Consider the following 18393-nt stretch of genomic DNA (forward strand, 5'->3'; position numbering starts at 1 on the left):
CTGGGAGGGCGATACACCAGCTGCCTCCACACCTCAGTGTAGCCATGTCAGTAGCTCTGAAGTCCTCAGCCAAGGCTTTAAGTACTTTCAAGTCCTCAGCCAAGTACTTTAAGTACTTTCCTTACTGCAGGTGCCATAAGCAATAGCTCCCAGGTGGTGACTAGGAGGAGGAGGAGGCTCACGGGAAGGTGGTTTCTACCTGCTGTCCTGAGTGATCATGCCTCTCTGCTCCCCATCTCACCGTGCTGTGAAATGCAATAACGCCCTATAAAGCACTTTGTATTTTTCATCAGTGCGTCTCAGAGGACCACAGCACTGTATGTCCACAAGGACTGGCAGACAAAGTCAGTGGTGCCATTGAAAGAGGCGACTTCATCCTCTGTCCACCTTGGGGGCTTTTTCACCAGTCTGCTATTAGTGCCACAACGAGGCTCGCTGTGAGCTGGGTCCGGGAACTGAACTGAATGAAAATTAAATATTATTTTTCTGCTAGGATCAGTTCTAGAAGCTCTTCTGCTATTCTGCTGGATGGTTGTACAAACATTTCTGATCACAAGAAATGCTTGGGATGGGACCAAGTGGCCAAGGTGGGGACGGAAGTGGATGGTACTAGTTTAAATTTTTAAGGGAACCATAGAGTGAGGATTTGGGAGTATTTCGTGGGCCATCTGATGACTGCAGCTTATTACTGTTGTCCCCCAGAGTAGAGTAGTATCTATAGCGTCTATTATTCAAAAATACATGATGTTTTTATCTGCCATTATTTTCCATTACAGCAAGTGTTGTAATACTTGAATATTCTTGAATAAAAATAATATTCTTCAACAGAAAGGTTTGCTACTTATTACCTTATGTGCCGCTTGTGGAGGTTAAGATTTGCTGAACTATCTGAGCTGTCCTTGGCCTGGATCTGGAGTCTACCGTTAGGGGTGGCAAGCCAGTGCCTGACACTCTGTGCTACGGGGGTCTGAGCATGGCGGTGTCTTTCTTGGTAGAGCAGCACAGGCAATCCCCAAGAGCATGCTATCCTTGTGCTACTGCACAAGGCAGGCATCCCCGCCAAAATATCTGGCTAACAACATCTGAGTTGCCTAAGAAACATGGACATCATGCTGAAGTGCTGCTAAATGTCCTGCAATGTGATAACGGCCTCCAGGAACCAGGCATGACCCAACGGTGTGCACGCATCTTCCCACCCAGCTGAATGCTAAATGAGCACAGCGCCCGTGCTTGTGCCTGCAAGGCATTCCCGGTGGTTGCTCACATATTAGGTCACTGGGTGACTGTTATCTGTTGTGACCAGAATGGTTTCCTATACAAGGATGATTACGACAACGCTTGGTTTTTTGTATACCCAGTAGCGGGAGGCTGTGATTAGTGCTTCCAGGCAAACTGTGACCTTTTGGAACTTTTCCTGAGGCTTATGAGGCTTAAATTAGTTTCTGCTGTTTGAAAGCATGCACAGACTTAATCTCTGGGTCCTATTTATATTATAATTACTATATAATTCATATTTGCATTCACTTGACTCTCTTTCTTACTTAACAGCCAAGGTTGGCTCTCGCGTCTCCACTCCTTTGTGTGCAGTTCATGGGTCAGAAATCCCGTGGGTAAAGGCAGGGTGGGGAGTGCTCATTCTCGCTCCCTCACATGCTCGTACGACCTCAGAATAGCAGGCTGGTATGAAAAATCCCTTTTGCACAAACAGAAGATACCACAAGGGCTTTTTCTCCAGGAAAAGAGAGGATGCTATTAGTGGTTTGGAATTTGAAAGAGAACTTCTTTTCTATCAGCTGTTAACAATGTTGTGATTAAAGTAGTATGAGATTAATTTAAATGATTGCTTTTGTGGCTGTTCTGGTCGCATTTTGTCTTCCTTTAAGTAGACCATTCATTTATGCTATAAAATATTTCACTGTATTGTTATACATCTTTAATCTAATGTGAAGTACCCATAAATACTAGGTAGCATAGAGTAAGTGGGGGAAAAAAACAATATGCATGAATATTTAATAAACAAAAAAATTGAAAATACCTGTAATTTCCAGTGTATGAAAAAGTATTGTGGAATGAATGTGAAAGTCCTATCCCCTTTAAAATGCCCTCCTCCTGCAAAGCACTATGTGTCCCTTGCTTTTACATGCTTTGATCCTGTTTTCATTTTGATTCTTGCTTGTAAATATGAGCTGTCTGGCATTGCCCAGAGGAAGGTGATCTATCATCTGCTTACAGCCAGGGTTCTTGTCATTCGGTCATTCTGTATATATAAAATTTTATCTGAACTCCACTCGTAGGAGATAAATGACCATGACAACAGGCTTCCTCCAATGCTTCAAATAATGAAGCTTCACAAATCAGGCAGTGGCCTCCTGCATGTTCAGACTAGGGTGCATGTGCGTTATTTCCAGCTATATGAGCGACCTTCGATGAACTCATTATTCTGCAGTGGATAGTACAGATGTTACCATCCCGCAAGATTTAAAGCTTCCTCTAAGGAAAACTGCTTCTTTCACCTTGTTTGCCAGCTGGATCAGCTGTAAGGTTTATTGCTAGCTTTTGTTTTCTGTTTGCATGATACTTGTTTAGTCCCTTATTAATGCAGTCAGTGCATTAAGGATATATTAAAACCTGAGAACTCATGAGAGGAAAACAGCTTAATAACCAGAAAATGTGAAGCAACATTATTTATGGTTTGTTGTTGTTGTCATTTTTAAAGTTAATATCCAGCATCAGTTATTACGTAAGTAGTTAGGATATCATTATTCTATTGCAAGAGGATTTTACTTATGGAAAAGAATAAATTAAGATTATTTAAATCAATTTCTACTAGGCTTTTAATGGAACAAGCACAAAATATACAATGAAGTTTTATTCTGTCAGTGTTAATGAATTTTAAATGGCACTGAAGAGAGATTGTTTTCTTTCATGCTGCGATTACAAGGAAATACCCTTTTCCCTTGAATATATCAGCAGTAGGTTTGTTAGACGAGCTGGGAAGAGTAACAGGGACTGCAATGCTCTTCCTCCCCTTCCCCAGCTCTACCGGGGGGACATGGCTACACAGTCTCTCCATCATGACAGTCCTGACATTTGTGGTACTTTTTAATCATGGAATCACAAAATCTTAGGAGAATTCAGGTTGGAAGGAACCTTAGGAGGTTTCTAGTGCAACTTCCTGCTCCAAGCAGTATCAGAGAAGAGATCAGAGCAGGTTGCTCAGGGCTCTGTCTAGTCTTGTCTTCAAAGCCTCCAAGGATGGAGAATGCACAACCTCCCTGGGTATCCTGAGTTATCCAGTGACTTCCCAAGGTAGACAGAGAATACAGAAAACGTCAGGCATGTTTCTTCGCATATAGTATTTCTCTTAGGATTAGCATATACTAATCCAATAAGAAACCTACATTTTAAAAACAGGGACAAATGTTAAACTTTTGCTTTCACCTCTTTTCAAAGTTTACAGAAAGCCTGGATTAATTTTGAATTGAGAGAGGTTAAATTAATGAGGAATTCAATTAGAAATAGCAGGAAATAGAACACAAATTGGAAAAAGAAAGAGCTGGGTGCAGGGGTTTCTCTGTTCAGATTTGTTCTTCCAGCCATAGCCCTGAACCAGCACGCTAGAACAAAACACCCTGGCCTGTTGGGAAGTCAGTGGTCCCCAGGTGAGCTAGAGTGGTTCCCTCCTGCCTCTGGTACATCTCCAGGTACACAGTCGTGGTGCACTGTCAGGTTCAGGAACGCTGCAAGCAAATTTTCCTCACCTACCTCCTTTTTACAGCTGATCTTATCACTATGATGGGTGAATGTACCTGCAGCATTTCTTGAAGGTCTTGGGTGTTTTGTGCTCCTCTTTGGAACCGTCCACATGCATTTATTGCTTTATGGCTTTTGCAAACCTTAGCCAAAGCCTCATGAAAGGAAAGAAATACTTTCACTCAGCCCACTCAATGTGATACCTCATTGGATGTTATTAATTAAGACGGAGAGGATGGGGATTAGTAAAAGAATTGTGAGGGAGCCGTAAATCAAAGGCAGTAGATTATGATGAAGAGAAATATAAAGCTAATTGGAGATCAGCAGCAGGGTTCATTAGGATCTGGTCTTGGGAATGACCTTGCTTAGATTGTTCCCTGGCAGCCTGGGAACCCAAGGCTAGACACAGCTAATGGAATTTGTTAAGGCCACAAAGCTGATAAGCATCATCAGAAGGCAGAGAGAAATACTGGAGAAGCTGGCTGTCTTGCAGGGCTGGAGTGGGAGAAATTAATAGTACAAAGAGCAAAATTAAGCACATGGTGACTCAGGGCAAGGGTTTGTCTCATGTGCTTGAAGTTCAAGAGTTACAAATTCCCCAGAAGAGCACATGGGTGCCTGGGCATGCAGTGCTGGTCACTGGAGTCTGCAAACTGCTTACCGGCTGCGGTCGTGGAAAAGGCAAATGCTCTTTTAGGATGGAACAGGGAAACAAGTGTCTGTGGAACCGGGCAAGTAGCAGTTTCACTGTATAAGGACCAGTTAAGACACCCTCTGCAGCAGGGGTAGAGTCCTGGTCATTAGTGTTCAGGAAGGAGGAACTGAATGTAAAACGCTCTTGCATTAGAGTGAGAGAAAAAGAAACTATGTCTTACAAAAGGGAGCTAAAATATTCTAGTTTATCCTACTGGATGAGAGCTCTGGGACACGTGACTGCTCTAAATATAATGGGAATACTCATGATTAGTAGAAAACAGCTTGTTGGAACAACCCCAAAAAGGTGTAAATCAGAGTGACATCCAGGGTAGCTTCAAGTCAGAAGGCAGCTCCAACCAGAAAAGCAAGACAACAGTAGGAATTACATCAGTGGAAACAGATTTAGAGGGCATTTGTCAGTACTTTTTGAATACACAATTACCTAAAGAAGCAAGAGGGGGTCTTCTCAGACCTGGAGGTCCCCCATCCTTCGGTGTTTCGGAGACCATAGAGGGAAGTCAGTGGGATGGAACCAGTTAGTGTCAGTCCAGCTGCCCACACCGCTGCTTGTAGGCGCCTCTCAAAATCCCATGGAACAGACTGAGGACCTGACCATGCCTATTCACTCAAGCAACCTTTTGAAGAACTCATCGGACCTATTTTGTGTGGTATAATTAAGGACAAAGCTCTTGCTCATTTGCCTCTAGTCACTGCTAACTGAAGCCACCTCAGAATAACCAGATTTATTTCTGCTCTACATAAAGTAAGCATGAAATTTATTACTAGTATCAGACAGGGCAGAAACAAGCAGTACCATCCGTGTGGTTTGTGCAGTCCTGCGTCTTGCCCGAGAACAAGACAGTATTGATTATTTTACAAGACAAGTTACATTTGAGGAAGTAAAGATTAGATTAAAAAATTAAATGCCTTGGGGAGGGTGAATAGCAGCACAAATCTGTTTGATGTTTGTGTCAACAAGGCGGCCAAAGCAAGCAGCACGAACATCTGTCTGTAGTGTACGCTGGAAAATACTGTGAAGAGGGAAATATTTTAATTGTAAGCACCGGTTCACAGAACTCCCCATGTCTTTATTTATTGGGCTGATAATATCACCCCAACATATGAACTTTATGCAGCACACATAAATAATTCATGGATTAGCAAATAAAGAGATCTGGAATCTGTACACAGAGATGGCTGTTGACAATTATCTCACTTGTGCAGAGCCAGACCCTCTCAGCTCCCATCGCTTGCAGCTGCTCTTTTAAATCATTCATCAGCGCTTAAGAGATATGCTGGTGGCGCTGGCAGAGAGTATTTGAATTTTCATTGTTTACACACTGTGAATTTAGCTTCTGGTCTGAAATTATCTGCCACATTGAAGCCTGTGAGAATATGGATGAGGAGAAAAAGACAATTCCTCTTTTTTCCCTTCCTTAACACTCAGATAACTTTGAATACCTTTTTTAATTTTTTTTGCAATTTTAGTTCATATTCTTTTTATAATCACTACTTATATTTTCAAGTTGAAACTGATATAATTCCCGATGCTGTTTAGACCATGAAAACATCGGGAATACTGTGAAATAATTCTCTTTAAAGTATTACCAAAAAAATGTCTGGTAAATATTTTGTTGAAAGTTGTACGATTTTCCATTTTTATTCTGGAAATCTATACCTTACCACCTAAATATCCAGAGTTCCTTCTTTCTGATGGTGTCTAAGCAGAACCCTGTTGGAAATAATAATGAAAGCTGCTTAAAAAATTGATGACAAGCCACAACCAATGCTTTTTCTTGTCAAATTACTGAGGCAGTGAGTTTCTGTGCACTTTCAGATCACAGCGGGTAGTACTTCCTTCATGATAAATTTGCCCATGTCATTATAGTAGTACGGCTTAATTTACTTCTAGCATGGAAAATGAGAGTAACATTTTTAAAGTCATAGGCCTTATGATGAAGCCAGACAGAATTCTACCTGTATTAATTGAAAATCTCATTCCTGTAACTAGGGATTTACGCCATGTTATTAACTACGCGTCTATCCAGGAATGTATAGACATACACAGAGAAGTTCTCCTGTCAATAGTTTTGGTCCTTTCTCTTAGGCTATAAATAAAGCAGCAGTATTAAAACAGCCGTCAGGTTACTGGAGTTAGCTGGTGCAACGCTGGCGCCGAGGAGAGGGGAGTGGAGCCTGCAAGACTGGTGAAGCAGTTCCAGCTGACAGCACTCCAGCGCTCCTGGTCCTGCTCCTGCCAGAGGGATGCAGAGAGGGATCACGGGGTTACAGAGCCCCTACGGTGCCACCCAGCATCCTAAAAATTCTGGGGGAGATGGCAGGGAGCAGCAATGCCAGGTCCCACGCCTCGGGGTGTATTGCAGCCCTGGTTGTAACTACCCCTAGGCAGCCAGGACCGGGGGAAGAAACCCAAGAGCATCATCATCATCCCCTCGGCATGCAGGGAGGTGGCCCGCCCAGGATTTTGGGAACAGCCATCCAGGCTATGTGGTATGCGCTGGGTGTCTCTTTAACTTTCTACATCAGGGCCAAAGCAGCTTGGTATCTGCTTTACTTTCTTAAAGGGCAGCACTTTGTGCTTTATTCTGCATGGGCCACAGGCAAATGCTGAATTCCAGCCTGCGCCTGAAGTTGATCTGCACACAGGACCTGTGTAAGCAAGAGGCAGAGCGTTTGCAAAGTTTCCAAGGGGGACAGGCAGCCACGGGCACTCATCAGCACTGATTAAAGAACAGAAGCAGCAGAATGTGCCAGGGCTCAGGAGTCCCAATCAAAGCCCGTTTGAAAGGGCTCTGGAGAGAGGAGACACGGAGCAGAGGATGTCCTCGCTCTGCTTCTGTCAGCTCCCAGCAGTTCACTGAACAAATTAGGTTTCACTCTCAGATCCACAAATGACAGTGGATGGCATTTACCAGATGGCATGTGTAATGGGACTGTCACACCGTTATAGGTTTAAAAATAAAGTATGGGAGGCAGCTAATGAATATACACTTCCTAATTTCAAGAATTTCTTTCTATCCCTGTCAGGTGTTAGGCACTCAACTTGTGAGTGTTGAAAGACTTTTGATGTGTGTGTATGAAAAGACATAGTCTAGCATGTAACTAGGTTGTTTTACTTTAAAAATTGGCATTAAGTAATTTACGTCATTCCTAAAAAAGTGATTTTTCTTCTTAATGACTTTCAGCCTGCTCACAAGTAAAATGCATTGTTTAACTGGAATGTCATCTTTAGGAATATTTAATATTGACAGTAATCTTTCCCATAAAGCTGGTGATTCTACTCTGTAGATTTCTGTCTTTGCCATTCTTCCTCATTTGTTTAAAAATAAAAATTCAGCAACTCAGAAGTCTTATTTTTTCAAGGATAATCATGCATATTTTTAAATATTTTTGTTTTACATTACCTCAAACTGAATATCTTTGTATGGGACCTCACTTTAAAATATGATTTGAGGAGACAACAGTAAGGCAGTGACAGACCGAGGGAACACAATATGTAATAAGTGGAATTTTCTAAACTACATACCAGCTTTTTTCTTTATTAGCTTCTCACAGGTTTTCCAGTGCCAACACAGAAAGAAAAAATAAATTAGAAAATAAAAGGATTATATGCATTGTATTTCTCTCTTTATTGTTTTCTTTATGTTAGGCATTTTTGTGTTAATTAAAGGACAGCTCTAGCTCCAATTGAAGCCATTTGGGAGGATTGCTTTTATTTTCAGTGATGATTTTATCATGCCCATGTTTATTAGATTTGTTGCTTTTCCAGCAGACTGGCTTCTGGGACTGCAGGGAAAAAGCAGGGCAGATTTATAAACAGGTATGGTCAGCATATCAATGTGTATTGGCAGTAGAAAGGTAGATTCAGCTAAATCCTGATGAGTAAAACACAGTTTTCCTCTGTGCATTATACTTACCTAGCTGCAGTCTAAGAAAATGATGCAAAGAAATTGGCTTGTTAATGAAGAAAATTCTCAATTACTAGGAAACAAAAGTCAGGTTGCCATATCAGTCAGGTTAATTTTAAATAAAACCCTTTTCTGCCTCTTGTCTGTATAGGTAAGACCTACACAAAACACTCTTGATTGTATGGGATGGGATGGGATGGGATGGGATGGGATGGGATGGGATGGGATGGGATGGGATGGGATGGGATGGGATGGGATGGGATGGGATGGGATGGGATGGGATGGGGAAAGCCACCGGCACAGTTATACCGCCCTAAAGTCTTTTTATCTCTCAAGAACTTATTTCGCTTCCCAAACCAGTATGGATGGGGATGGCTCAGTGACCCGTTTCTGTTGCCATTTGTGTGCACACTTTCAGTTACCGTGTTTCAGAGGGGTTTTTTTCTCAACCAGCTTTACACAAATCGCTGGTGCACATGACTGGTGATGACACAGGATTTGCCTGTAGGTTCAAGGACTCAAGGCATCTTAAAGGGGCTTGGCACCTTGAAGCTGTCTTCATTTTGAAGCATAAAAAAAAATTGGGCTTTTTGATATTCAATGTAGTTCAACAGCAGGTTTCCCCTGCACGCTGGCAGCATGGCCCCAGACTGTCAGAGCCTGAGAAAGGAGGAAACATGGTTTCTAACACCCTTTCTTCCATGGGTCTTTCATAAAGACAGTTCCAAATTTTGCCATCCCCACCGATTTCTCAACCTCATTACATAGTAAATTTGAACTGGGAATACAGCATATACAAAAGAGAAATCCTGGTACCTCAAACCCTGTGCTGGAGCATGTCCAGAGCCGGGCAGGGGCTGGGGAAGGGGCTGGGGGACAAGGCTGGGGGGGGCATCTGAGGGAACTGGACGGGTTTAGCCTGGAGAGGAGGAGGCTGAGGGGGGACCTTACTGCTCCCTACAAATTCCTGAAAAGAGGGTGTAGTGAGCTGGGTGTGGGTCTCTTCTCCTGGGTAACAAGTGATAGGACAAGAGGAAACAGCCTCAAGTTGTGCCAGGAGAGGTTTAGATTGGGTATTAGGAAGAGTTTCTTCACCAAAAGAGTTGTCAAGCACTGGAACAGGCTGCCCAGGGACATGGTTAAGTCACCATCCCTGGAGGTATTTAAAAAACATGTAGATGTGGCATCTCAGGACATGGTTTAGTGGTGGACCTGGCAGCATTAGGTTTATGGTCTTGAGGGTCTTTTCCAATGTAAATGATTCTATGATCTATGATCTTCACCAACACGCAGCGTGGGAGGACTCTGGCTCTGCTGCTGGGGTCTTTGCTGGGTGTAGGGATGATCTTTTCCCCAGCTGCTCACACTTGCTGCTGCTGCTGCATCGTATCGCATTATTAGGAAAGGGAAGTAAGACAACCACTATCTCTGAGGTTAAGAATTAACAATTTGCATCATTGCAGTACTTCTTCCACCTTCCTGATCAGTATTATCAAACTCATTGGAAAAGCTACGAACGGGTATGGTAGTAACATACAGGTGGTTGTACTGTGTCAGACAGGAGTTCATCTTGGCCCAGCGTCCTGTCTCCGAGAGCAGCCAGCAGATGATAACTGCAAACCAGACAGAAAGAAGCTGACGACAAAATGAACCTAATCTCATGTACCATCCCATTTTTCTATCAACCAGCCACTTGGTGACTTTCTGAAGAAGCAGCTGAATCCAGACCACTGTGCTAAGGGCTATAGCATCCTACAGCATCCTGTGCTGGAGCCTGCAGCATCCTGTGGTAGAGACTATAGCATCCTAAAGACTGTAACATCCTACAGCAATCAATTCTGTGGTTCAGTGATGTGCATTGCATAGTAATGATAATCCTCTTTGTATAATACTGACTGATTTCAATACCCAAATGCTGCATTTTAAGATAGCATATGTGGTTGTCTTTAGTGTGAGCGCCAAACTGGTATTTAATTCATTTAAATTAAAAAAAAAAAAAAAAGAAAAAACTGAAAGCAAACAACTCAAAACATTTGCAAAACAGCAACAGTTACCCATGGCATACAAAATGTAAATGCTTTGTGCTGTGATGTTTGGGTGTCATTAGAATAATTTTAAAGCAAGTGATTTAATTGTGTTTGTGCTAATTATAATGTTTACAAATTAGGGAAAGATGCATTTAGTGGTCTGTTGGGAAAGGGCTTTGAAGCCTCAAATGTCTTTGAGTCTACAGTACTGTCATTTATTCATAGACTCTTTCTAATACCAGGGTGATTTGCTTTTTAGATTACTCTTGCATGGAAAGCCAGTCTCAGGAGTCTTCAGCTCCGTGGAATTCAAAACCAGGTTCACGTGTGTCTGTGTGTGCTTCAATAGAAATTTAATCAATTTCTTTTCTTCTTTTTTTCAAGGTCCTCGTGTCCCGATGGTGACTGTTCACAACACAACCGACGCACAGAGTAAGAATGGGCTTGAGCTTTGCAATTCTTCAGAGAAGAGTAGCCAGGCAGGACAGTGAGATGTGGTTGCTCTTTGGTAAACTCACACCAGCAAGGAGCCCAGGCTCTGCCTAAATACAAGTCTTCTGCAAGGGAAAGGGACTTGCAGAGCTGTTGTGGTGCCATCACAACACCTTGGTGTTTGGAGTACAAACACAGTGGTTTAGGTTTAATAAAACCACTCTGATAGGGATTACCAGGCTGAGAGAGATAATGCAGAAGAGTAAGCCCCACAACTTGTACCTCTGCCTGGTTTCCTGACCTGTTCCTGGGGATTGTAGCACCTATTTTCTGGTAAGGCTTTTTCATGCTAATGATTCACATCTACACCACTGTGAAGCTGAAATTACTCCAAATACAAGCTTCTTCCCTCAAAATATGTGGTACTTACTGGCTGTGGCCATTGCCAGACTGGTCAGGACTCCTTGTAGAGTCCAGAGAGCCACTAGGTTTCTGGGTTTCCTCCTTCACACCCGTAGCAATAGAAATTATCCAGAAAGATCCATTTTTTACCCCAAGTCAGCATGGCTGGGAGCCTCAGGGATAGAGCCTTTCTCTGTCCCTACTATATAGGGGTCTTAAACCAAGATGCCCCTTGCTGTTTTTCATGAGTCTGGGAAGACTTCATAGCACGGTGTGGGATTCTCACCGTGAAACCAAGATTTATCTGCTCCCATCATTTTGATGGGAGACCTTTATCTTTCATTTTAATGTAGACTTTAGCCCAGCTTTAACCTACAGTTAAGGACTTCAGGCATTGCTGTGATCCACATAATAAGCAACACTTTTATTCTACCTGCTTTGTACATGGCCGGTATCAGTTTATCAGGTATCAATTTCATTTAACTGGATTTACAGCAGCTCACTGCTGTTGCCTCTGCAAAGAAACAGACCAAAGCAGGTAATCTGGCTCTTATACTAAGGTTTTCTGAGAAATGCTGAGCTGCTTCATTTCCCACTGAGGGTGACAAGTGTTAAAGCAAAGAATCCCATAGCACCAGGACATGTAAGAGAAAAGCACAGGATCAATCTTCCTGTATACAGTTTCTGTGCGTTCCCTGTTTTATTCCCTGTTTTCTCAATTTCTGTTGGCAACACACATTTCAAGCCCTTACCACACCTAGAAAAGTTTTGCTTGTAAGCAGGATGTGTAAAGTGCAATACCAAATTCTGATTGAATTTTTTTTAAATCCAATTTACAATCAGATTTGTGGCATATTGTATCCTTTGCCATTAAAATAGAAATACTCAGTAGTGTTTCACTTAGTGTCAGCAGTGTCCAATATTGTTAATGAGATATATTGTACATTTAACACAAATCTATCCACCGTTTTCCATAAATTTTTTTCCAATTAAAATGTTCCTTTGGAGAGAAAGACGTGCATAACATTTAGCAGCATCTTGGAACAAGTTAGCTTAAAGCAATATACTGCTGCATGACTGTCCTGTAAGGATAGCAAGAGAAATCTTTGCTGCCGGAGAAAAGCAGTGCAACGTACCCTGGCCCATGGCTGAGACCATCTGCCATCACCTTGCTTATGGGGTGACTGTGAAATAAATGCTTCATTTCCCCATGACTCAGTTTCCCCACCGCTCTTTAATTTCTGGATAAAAGTGCCATGATGGAGCTGATTGATTTTGCTGTCCGGAGTAGGGCTCTCACTGAGGAACCAGGGTTATTGCTGCTGGCAATGGTGGGCTAGAGGTATAGCTCCATGTGCCTGTCTGCTCCCTTGTGAAACAACTTCTGCTGTAAATATGCAAAAGTTGGCACATGTAGCTAACTATTCTGGTCTACAAAAATACAAGAATTGATTTTTCAAGCAATACAGAAAGCAAATTGCAAGCTCCTAGCTTTTCAGTCTCTCTGCACCAATGACCACTGGTATCTCAGCCAGTGCACAAGGATGTCTCATCTTTTCCTCCCAGCAGAGATGTGGGTTTGGCAGTGCCCTCACTGAGCATGACCCCAGGGCAGCCCTGGGGATGCCTGCAAGGCTCTACAGCCCACAGACAATGTTGCCACAGGGCCAGGAGAGTTTCTTAGCTCTGACCTGCAGCTCCAATGTCACTTTCTGGTTTTTCCCTGTTAAACACACCACCTTAATTTTACCATAGGCATGGAGATGGCTGACTGGCTGTAACAGCATGTACAGAATAGTGCTCTCATGAACTGTGTTATAGCCTGCTGCATAGTTTTATAAAATACTTCTAGGTGAATAAAATGAGAGAGACCATAAAACAAGAAACAGCAAATGAAGGGCTTGAAAAAGTAACATAAAACACACTAAGACTAATTTTATTCTGACAGGTATATATGTGTAGCATTTATTACATAGAGAGCTCAATCTAGTCATGTACAGAACACATCCCCTACTGAAATTCATGATTTTCTGCATATGATTAGCATTTCCCCTGGTTCCTTTTTTCCCCTCATTCTTTTCCTTTTGAATAAAGGGCAACTGACAGTTGCATGTTACTGAATTTACTTATTTAGTATGAGCCCATTACTCTATAAAGGGAGTTTGCCTCTGTATTCTGCAATAATCTGATAATAGTGAGTTGCACTGAATATTATAGCGTGCTTACATTTAATTAAGCAATGACCATTTGTACTCCACAGACTCAAGCTCCCTGTGGTCCTAAAGCAGAAAAGAAAGTCCTTTAGGAGATATGCCAATCTTTTTTATTTCCTCCACAGTCTTCTTGGCTTTCTGTGAATGCAATTATATGAACAAATAAAACGGCTTGACTGAATTCCCCTACGTGGCAAGCCCCTTTCTGCTGATAAAGCTACTTGTGTGTGCCATAATTAAATGAGATTCTTAATATTTAACTAAACGTAATAGGCTGTTGCTTTGGCACTTTTGAGGGGGTTGTGCTTTCAATAGAGATGAGCCAAGCTTTTCAGAAGCAGGGTGAATAGTCACTGAACCAATATACTATTGCTGAAAGATCTGTGAAATGTATTAACTGGGAAGGGCACGGTTTTGTGCTGTGCCTGCCTGTTCAGCAGAGATGTGCAATGAAAGCATGATAATCAGGTACTATAAGTATTATTTGAGGAGCTGGGGTTACACAGCTGTTGATCAGTATGTCTCGAAGGGGAAGTTACAGTCAATGAAACACATAATTTGGTGTGAAACCTCAAACCCTCCTTGGGTTCGCATGGCAGAGACAATGCCTGGATCCCCCTGGTTCAAACGCAGCCTGATGCCACGGGGATGAGCCCTGGAATGGGCTCCCCCCAGACCAGGTTTCACTGCCCCCACCACGGCATCCCCTTGGCCCCTGGATCCCTGCTCCGTGGGACTCAGGAGCCTCACCATCACCAGGAGACGTTTCCCACCACTTAGGACATACAGCCTGAAATGTGTCCTAAAGATGGGCCCTTTCCTTACCACCTGGGAAGGACTTGCTCTTTCTGGTGTTGGAGATGGACTTTTTTCTAGAAGAGGCTCAGCGGTTAGAGCGCATGGCCAGGATGTGGGGAATAAAGGTTAAACACTGGGAAGGAGGAAGGATTCCTCTATTTCATCCCAGAGTCCCTGGATAAGACACACAAGCCAAATGGACAAATCTTGAAACACTCCAAAAAACAAGGTTGCTCCAAAACCTGACATCACAGGTTTGTATGATCTTTGTCCTCTCTTCTTTCCCCATGGCTTTCCTTCCCACCGATTTTCTCTTGTGCAGCAGCACAACTTTATCCTCAAGCCCTCCACAGACTCCTCCCTTTCCCCATTCTTTATGTGTAACTTGGGCATAGACTTGAGGACCACTTCAGTTGATACCTAGCTTTGCATGGCAGGTAGATAGATGTCTGACTGGGACCCATAGCAGTGTCTCAGCACTGAAGGTCACATTCCATCTGCTGTAAGTCAGGTGAATGCCACTGATTTCAGGAATATAGCTTTATGCCAATGCAGAACCTGGAAGGGGTTTCAAAGACTTCACTGAATTAGACATCTGTGAGGACTAGAAGGAAATTCTTTCATAAGGAAATTTGTGTTACGAATACTAAGGTGACTATAAAATGTTAAAATGCTTTTTCACAAACAATGCCCAAAGTTTTTATGTTCTTGTCCTTATTCTTTCAGAAATTTTTGAGCTGGAGGTAAATGAAAATGTGCAGCTGGCTGTAAACGACAGGCAAATGCCTAAGGTAGAATACATGGAAATCAAGATAGATGATTACAGTAAGTGGCACCTTTCCTCTGTCTTATTTTTATTTTTCACTGCCATTGCTGTGAAATGATACAGTCATCTTGGCTAGACTGGCAGGAGGAAAAATGACTTTGTCTCTCAATAAACTCACACAGTTTGCAAAGCACTCTCTTAGGATGTGCTACATGAGGAGATTATTACAGAGACAGGATTTGATGAGCATGCAGCTGAAGAAAGGCAAATTATAGGGTTGGGTTTGGGGGTTTTTTTGCCTTTTAATGTTTTCTTTGCAGAGAAAAATCCACTTTGGGAAATGACACAGTGTGGTGCCCCCATTGTTCAGGGCATTTGTGCTAGCTGGACTAGTGTTATTATTTGAGATGGGTTTGAAGTGGGATACTGTATGTACTTGCTGGCTACAGCTGTGGCTGCCTTTCAGTGTGCAATACTGCATGGGAGTGAATGAAAGCAGCTCACCAACGACCGCCCATCAGAACCATTCAGGATTCTTTGAGAAAGCCATATCATTTGACAGGGTTGGGGGAAAAAAAAACAAAAAACAAAAAACAAAAAACAAAAAAAACAACAGCTTTATGAGAGAAACCAAAAGAGATTGCACCTGGAATAAAGAAGGCAGAAACTTGGAGTGGTTTATATCCACAGCTGGTGCATTGTTTGTACCACTTGTATAATCAGTCCCCACATAACTATATGCCTGCCAAAAGGAGAGAGAAAAGCCTCGTGACAAACAGCCAAAGTGTAAGCATTTTCTGCCTGTCTCTATAGTTGTACCTGAAACAACCTAAAAAGCATCTTTGCTGGCTCTAAGCAGATATCTCGTCTAGATGTGGAAAATCCCCATACTGAGAGTCACACAGTGGCTCCCCAAAATCCCCATTTGCGTGTACAGTGGCAACTCTAAAAAAAAAAACCACCCCAAAGATCCTGGGTTCAGAATATGACCCGTAATATCTCCCATGCCCGAAAGGAGCATACCTCTCAGATTGGATGCATTGATACGGGAGCAGTGAGGTGTGATGGATGGCGGGTTACTAATTCCAGCCATTACCGGGTGTTATAAAATGTGATGCAAAGGCTGAGAGACAGTTGCTATTTGAAAAGGATAATAATGGCCCTAAAATGTTCTGCTTGTCACATGGGCATTAGGAACATAAACCAGTGCATAAAATAACAGGAGCAGACATGCACTTCCAGGCCTTATGGGCAGGGAAAGACGGCGGGGAAAAACCTGTCATAAAGATCACATCTATCCCCCCGTGAGCCATCTATCTCATCATGACGCTGGCAGCTTGTTAGGAGTAACTCAGCTTGATGCTGAATTTCTAAACTGCAGGTAACACTGAGATGCAATTTTGCTCATTTAACCAAAAATATATGTGTGTGTGTGTGCGTGTGTGTAATAAATGCAAGCTGGCCGCAGCCAGGCAGCTGTTCTGTGCCTTCCCTGCATCTTCCAAGCTTTGGGCTGAACAGCCTTGGGAACGCTACACGGAGTGCTCAGTTATATTTAAAGTCAAGCGATGGCCTTTTTGGCTGTCCCTGGGCCATTGATCCAATTTGCAGCTATTAGCATTCAGATGGAATAACTAATTAGGCAGAGTGTCAGACAATGATTGCAAAGCAAACCACTTAAACCGCGCAATTAATCTGTGTATTAATCTACTGAAAATGCTTCTAATACCGATTTAATTGCTGGGCCTTTGCTAATCTGGATTGTAGCTAACATTTTAAAAATAAATGCGCTCTCATTAATGTGGAAGGCATTTGTATGGCAGCGTTTTTAGCTGTCGATATGAAGCCATAGGAAGCAATTAAATGAAGCTTTGGTGAGCACGTCCCTCACTCATATCGGTTCAGTACCAGTACAACAACGTGGGCTTCAGCACAGCTACCTCCTGTTTTACAGGAAAATTAAGCCCTCTGGAAGTTAGGATTAAAATACGTTTCTCTATCTGTCTTCACACCGTTACAGCAAGATAATCCTATTCTCTCCCCCAGCCCCCACACTTAATTGGGTTTTAAATTATCATTTTCATCGCCAATTTTTCCCCTCCTCTGCTGCCCTGAAATATTGATTTCTGGCTGCGTCACTCATCCAGCTGCCAAAAAGGAAAATTATAGCTATTGCCAGATGTTAATTGAATGCTGTAAAAGTGATGCATGACTGAACAGCTTGCGCCGTAGTCCCGATTTACATTTCTTGTCACCTCGGCTATCATAATATGGGTCTTTTCTTTGACAACATCTGTGTTTCTAAGGTGTTATTTACCAGTGCCTCTGATGAAATGCCATTTTATTCCTGCTTGTAAGTGGCCGAAACACTAGAAAAATCTATTAGAGTTATGTCAACGTTTCCACGCTGAAGATATGTTGTTATTTGGTTTGGGTTTTTTTGTCTAGAATTGCCAATGCAGATCTTAAAGCCAGCGACCTTCTCGGACACTGCGCACTACCCCTTGCTTTTGGTTGTGTAAGTTCTCGCTCATCTTTTCTTTCTCTTCATGTTATTAGGGCAGCATGGAAACCTTGGCCACAATCAGAGCCTTTTTAAGATATAATTTGTACAAGGAATGCCTGTCCCCTTTAGCACCTGAGTCCAGCACATTGGTCCCTAGCCCCTGCCTCCCCTCGGGGCTGGGAGAGGCTAGACATTGGTCCCTTCTCCCCAAGGGTTTCAGCTCCCAGGAGGGTACCCTAGTGAAACGCTGCAGAATAAATGGGAGGGGGTTCTAAAATTGTTCAATTTTGTAAAATTATTCAATAATTTGGGGGGCAGAAACAGGAGGGGGAAGAATAAAAGCTGGACGTTGACCTTCTGTCTCAGTGCTTAGGGCACTCACCCTGTGCTTAACAGGTAGTTTTAGAGTGGGATGCTTTCAGGCTTACTACAGCTTAAATTTTAGGCGCCCGCATGCAGCAATCCTTCCCATGTAAATGCTGGTGTTCCCTGAAGTGACAGTAAAGAGAGAGCTAGAAACCTTTGAAGATCTCCACAACATTAGCATTTATATTAGGTAGGAAGGATTTCCTCCTGGCAGGCATAGCAGATGGGTATTTCTTTATGCAACATTTAGTAATAATAATACACATTACTGAGCTTTTTCTGGCAATTTGGAAAGGAACTGAGGGAGGGAAGTCACTGACCTTGGCAGAACCCGTTTGGCCCTGGCTGTGTCCCACTGCATCGCTTGCTCCCTGCCAGGGAACTCCCCGCAAAAGAGCTGCCTCGTATGGGAGTGATGAATGCCTGATGAACGCCTGAACACCGCCCTGCATACCCCTCCATGAAGGACAAAAACACTGCAATAAGTGTGTCGTTACATCATAAA

At 42.7% G+C, this 18393-nt stretch overlaps 1 protein-coding gene across 2 annotated transcripts in view; it reads left to right on the forward strand.

Moving 5' to 3' along the window:
• Positions 1-18393, forward strand: part of DPP6 (dipeptidyl peptidase like 6) — a 422788-nt gene that overhangs the window by 393430 nt on the left and 10965 nt on the right. For both annotated transcript variants that reach the window (XM_037385816.1, XM_037385817.1), the window contains exons 17-19: positions 10790-10837; positions 14977-15075; positions 17465-17534. In XM_037385816.1, the coding sequence (XP_037241713.1) occupies positions 10790-10837; positions 14977-15075; positions 17465-17534 (217 nt within the window). The remainder of the gene's footprint in view (positions 1-10789; positions 10838-14976; positions 15076-17464; positions 17535-18393) is intronic.

The sequence above is a fragment of the Falco rusticolus genome, chromosome 4 (assembly GCF_015220075.1).
Source record: "Falco rusticolus isolate bFalRus1 chromosome 4, bFalRus1.pri, whole genome shotgun sequence".
Lineage (NCBI taxonomy): Eukaryota > Metazoa > Chordata > Aves > Falconiformes > Falconidae > Falco > Falco rusticolus.